General features: G+C 37.6%; 1 protein-coding gene across 2 annotated transcripts; it reads right to left on the reverse strand.

The window, feature by feature from the left end:
* Nucleotides 1-1,476: 1,476 nt before the first annotated feature.
* LOC110418360 (Tetratricopeptide repeat (TPR)-like superfamily protein) lies at nt 1,477-5,096 on the reverse strand. 2 transcript variants are annotated; one of them, XM_021431255.1, is made up of 3 exons: nt 2,984-5,096; nt 2,657-2,817; nt 1,477-2,182 (listed from the first exon to the last, which is right to left on the reverse strand). In XM_021431255.1, the coding sequence occupies exons 1-2, from the start codon at nt 5,056-5,058 to the stop codon at nt 2,781-2,783; spliced, it is 2,112 nt and encodes a 703-aa protein (XP_021286930.1). In that variant the 5' UTR covers nt 5,059-5,096; the 3' UTR covers nt 1,477-2,182; nt 2,657-2,780. The 2 variants fall into 2 exon arrangements, with proteins under 2 accessions (XP_021286930.1, XP_021286850.1); XM_021431175.1 differs by having other exon boundaries at nt 1,477-1,924; nt 2,116-2,182; nt 2,657-5,096.
* Between the last annotated feature and the right edge of the window lie 6 nt (nt 5,097-5,102).

A 5,102-nucleotide genomic window follows, 5' to 3' on the forward strand; every position in this document is an offset into this window, starting at 1 on the left:
AGGAGAGATGAGGTTATGAATAAGGTTAGTCCTTGGTCAAAACAATTTACTATGGATAAATTTAATACCTTCACTATAATATCTGTATTGTGTGTGCATGCATCTATGTGTCTTGACCAAAAATATAACAGTTTAAGGCATTCAACCAAATGTGAAATTCAATAAACATAAAGCATGAAGGATATCAAGACGACCATCAGCAAGGCCACCTAGAAAGCAAATAACAGTATGGCCCAATAAATCACCTTAGTCAAAACATGATTCAGTTATTGGATAAAATAAAAATCCCACTGCCTGTAAGGGTTTGAGATCTTGATAGTGCAAATGACAATGCATTTGGTCATGTTTTTCAGCAATCGCAATGATGAGAACTAAAGATACGTGCACAAGTTCAAAAGATTGGCGTTAGTAGGGCATCACCCAATAGAAGGCAAAATTGTCCTTGCTTACCACCCTAGTCATAATAGGCGGCGATCTTTAGCTAGAAGTCTACGAAGATTGACGAAATAAGTTGTCTTGGGCAAAAGAACTATATTAAAGAAAGAAGACACATAAAAAAAGAAGGAAGCATCCAAGCATGAAGAAATTAGTGGAAGAGACTGTTAGAATATGTGTAAAGGCAAGATCCAAAAGATCTGCAAATAAATATTGCGAACAAGGGAATAAGAGACCACAATGGTCTTGTTGAAACTCCTTTCTACATTGAACTAAGATCAAAAGGAACCTACGGAATCAAAACAACATAAAATAAAGACAAGGGAGAGGGGGCAAAGATAAAGGATATAGTTAAATACCAACATAATTGAAAATTGAAGAAAAAGAAGAAAATTAATTATAAAGAAAAAGGTTATCTTACAAGGAAATGCAAGTCTTTCTTTTTCTTTAACTTGAAGTTACTTGGCCTGACGAGAGCCACATAAAATGTATTGGCAAAGTAGAATGTTTTGAAAAGTGCTACCATATTGAAATTACTTAAAATACTTAATAATATATTTTTATCTAAAATTTTCTTTGAATTTGCTTATCTGCTTGTCATTGCAACTCTTTTAAGAAACTCCAGGTTTGGAGCTTCAACTTATAGTCTCCAGGAACTCATTTTAAGTTTAAACAAATAAAAAAGTTAAAAAGTTGTTTTGTCCAAACTCTCATTTAAGCTAGCTTGAGCTTTCTAAATAGAAAAGCGGCTCCAAAAGATGGGCCGAACAGGCACTTAGTTGGCTTGCAAATAAAACAAAAAACCAACACCCTCCCTAGTGAAGACAGAACTGATAAAGGTGGACTTTTATCTCAGTCTGTAGTATAAAAACATTGAAGGTTTAATACAAAGCCCCCTTACCTCACCTAGGAGTAACCAGTGTTGACACAAATGACAAGATGAGAATATGTCTACTGGAAACTTTAAATGAAGAGAAATCTTTAAAGACCACAATAAAGGAGTGCATATAACATAGTAAACAGACTAGCAGGAAACTCTGCTTAAAGACCACAATAAAGAAGTGCATATAACATAGTAAACAGACTAGCAGGAAACTCTGCTTAACTTTCCCAAATCTTCCTTTTGTAGCAACAACCTCACAGATTAGATTTGACATTGAAGCCAAATCAACATTTACACAAACAGATCAATATAGAAAGACATTTTTTAGTATTAATTTGGTAATATATAGTAATGAATACGGAGCAAAAAGTTGTAAGACTCGCAAAATATGATGCTTCTCTGGATATATCAGACAATAGAAAATCGACGGTGGTAGATCGACTCCTGTGACACCCGCTGATGTCAGCAGTAGAAAATCATGTCCTCTCAAGAGAGCTTCTTGGTCAGTCAGAGTAACGATTGAATGAATTTGAAAGCAATTATCAATGTCCACAACTTCTTCATTGGGATTGCATACAGCCAACAGGAAATCTTTGGTGAAGAGACCTGATGCTACTGATAAGTCATGCATCCATGCAAGAAGAAATGCAGATAGTTTGCTCTCCTAGGAGTCTAAAGGCCACCATTCACAAATGCAGGAGTTTTTTATGCACACAAAAACCTCTACAAGAAACAGACTGAGCAAGGAAAATTTGCAGAAACTAACAAAAATGTCATCATATAAGGTAAAGCCATACCTTCAAACCTTTTGCAATTCATTTTATTGGCTGGAGTAATGGTCAATTGGTCACAGAAAATGCTAAACTGCAAGAACATTTAGAGTAAATACGGATATTAGGACTTATAATATTAGGGTGATAGAATCAAAATGATAATCTGTCCTCTGAAACATCTCAATCATCTGATGCAGTTAATTGAAAGCACAAACTGGAGCAGAAATTAGTGAAGCAAAAATTATCAGTAAGCACCTTTTTTTAACACCTTTTTCATTTGTTAGGGGATGGGCAGGACTAGGGTAAAAGGAAAGATAAATTTTGATCATCCAAAAAATCTCCATTTCAGGAATCCATCTCTTGGGAATAATTGGAGCAATGATTTGAAGAAACTTAAATGGAATGTTCAATGTAAAGGAACAAGTTTTGATGTATGTAACTCAACTGCACCACATTGGAGTTAAAACTATTTTTCTCTTCCCTTATTTTCCCCCAAATTGACATATGTTGTCACTTGCCAAGCAAAATAGCAATTAAATTTAGGGCACAGAACTGTTATACTTACATAATTGTTTGCTGAGTTGGGCTGACATAAAGGCAGCAACCGCAGAAAGCCTCAATTAATATGAATTTCTTAGAGAAGATTAAAACTCCAGCCCTCCAAGATTGCTTGATCTCATAGAGACACATCAATTACCAGTAATCACCACAAGAGCAAATTCCATCCTGAAAGTGATGAAATCGATTCATATCTCTGATAATAATATCTCGCTGCACAATCTTTGATATTAGTTTCATTGCAGCATGGCAATCCACACATATTCGGAGGTTCTTAATTATACGGATTTGGCTTCCAGATGGTGTTCTAAACATTGCAAAAGCCAGAGCTAACCTTTCACTGTGTACCCACAAGAGACGTTCCTTTTCTTTATCCTCTACATGAAGCAAAACGGCGTGACAATTAGGAACAAAGCCTGCCCTCCTTGTTCGCATGTTCAACCATTCCAAGATCCCATTTATCACCTTCATGTCAGGATGAGAAGTGTCACCAACACTGAAATAATGTACTCTCCCATGGTTCTCAACCCAACTCAAACCAGGTTCCTTCTTCATTCCTTTCTTTTTCATACTTTGCCTAATGGCACTGACATTCTCCCATCTCCTTGCAATAGCATACATGTTCGACAATAGCACATGGGTTGCTTCATCTCGAGGTTCCATCTCAAGAATGCGTTGGGCAGACAATCTCCCAAGCTCAACATTATTATGAATGATACAAGCTCCGAGCAAGGCACGCCACAACATAACACTAGGCTCAAATGGGATTTCCTCAATCAACTTGGCAGCCTTGTAAAGATGACCTGACCTCCCCAAAAGCCAGACCATACAAGAATAATGCTCAATGCATGGCTCAATGCCATAATCTTGAAACATAGATGTAAAATAATCTTGTCCTTGGTCAAATAGTCCTGAGTTGCTACATGCTGATAGCACACCAACAAAAGTTAAAGTGTTTGGTTTATACCCTCTGTCTTGCATCATCTGAAATATTTTTAAAGCCTCTATACCTAGCCCATGCATAGAATACCCAGAGATCATAGCATTCCATGAAACTTCATCTCGTTCATTCATTATGTCAAACACTAGACGAGCATCTCTGATTCTTCCACACTTGGAATACATATCAATCAAAGCATTATCAACTATAGTGTTCTTGGCATAATTTGTTTTGATAGCTAACGAGTGAATTTGAGTTCCTAGCTCCAATGCTGCCAAACTGGCAGAAGCACAAAGGACGCTGGAGTATGTTACTTCAGTTGCAAGTAATCGGTTTTCAAGCATTTCCAAGAACAAACCCAATGCCTTCACAGCATCCCCACAGTGAACGTAGCCAACAATCATGGTGTTCCAAGACACATCGTTCCTATTTATTGATTTCTCAAACAGTTGCATTGAATCCTCAATCCTTCCACACTTAGCATAGACATCCATAAGGGCATTTGATACAAACACATCTAAGGCAAGACCAACCTTGAGCACAAGACCATGCATTTGCTTCCCGAACTCAATATCCCCCAAAGTTGCACAAGCTTGAAGCGCACTAGCAAATGTGAATTGATTAGGTACCACAAAAGCTCGCCTCATTCGACAAAACAGACTAACAGCCACTTCACTCTGGTTACTCTGTGCAAACCGTGAAATCATGAAACTCCAAGGAATAACATCTTTTTTAGGTATCTCCTCAAAAACTCGTTGAGCATTGCCAATGTTCCCGGACTTGGTATATAATTCAAGCAATGCAACTCCTACATAGATATCAAGCTCATAACGAGCTTTTAAAACGCACCCATGAACACCTTTAGCAACATCAAATGCCTCAAGTCCAACACAAGCCTTAAAAACACCAGCAAAAGTGAAATTGTTTGGCTTGAAACCAATCAACCTCATTTGAGAAAAAACCTGCAATGCCTCTTCAAAAAAATCATTCTCCGCATAACATGCCACCATTCCAGTCCAAGTAACCATATCTTTGCATCTAACCCCATCAAAAACTTCTCTTGCGAAATCAACACACCCACAAACAGAATATGCGTCAATTAAAGCAGTTCCAACAAAGGCATTCGATTCATGGCCAAGCTTATAAATGCAAGCATGAAAGTTCCAACCCAACTCAGCCCATTCCATGCTGACAAGCACCTTCAATATCGAAGTAAAAACAAATGGGTTAAGCTCATGACCTTCCCCATGTAACCTAGTAAACAACCCGACAGCTTCAACAAATTGCAAACTCTGCGTGTACCCTTGAATCAAAGTAACAAAAGAAATCGTGTTTCTCTCCGGCATTTCATCGAACAGAATTTCCGCCTCGGACAATAATTGAGCTTTAACATACATATTCAAAAGAATGTTGGTGGCAAATAAGTCTAAGCAGTTACCTCTCTTCAGGATCTCAGAGTGAAGACCCATTGCTGAAATGGGGTCATCGTTTTGGATACAACGTTGAAGCAAAG

This window comes from Theobroma umbraticum, unplaced genomic scaffold (assembly GCF_002168275.2).
Source record: "Theobroma umbraticum cultivar Fairchild unplaced genomic scaffold, ASM216827v3 scaffold_30.0, whole genome shotgun sequence".
Taxonomy (NCBI): Eukaryota; Viridiplantae; Streptophyta; class Magnoliopsida; order Malvales; family Malvaceae; genus Theobroma; species Theobroma umbraticum.

What these genes read in the sequence shown, in the direction of transcription:
- LOC110418360 (XM_021431175.1), bottom strand. Translation starts at nt 5,058, where the DNA reads ATGGGTCTTCACTCTGAGATCCTGAAGAGAGGTAACTGCTTAGACTTA.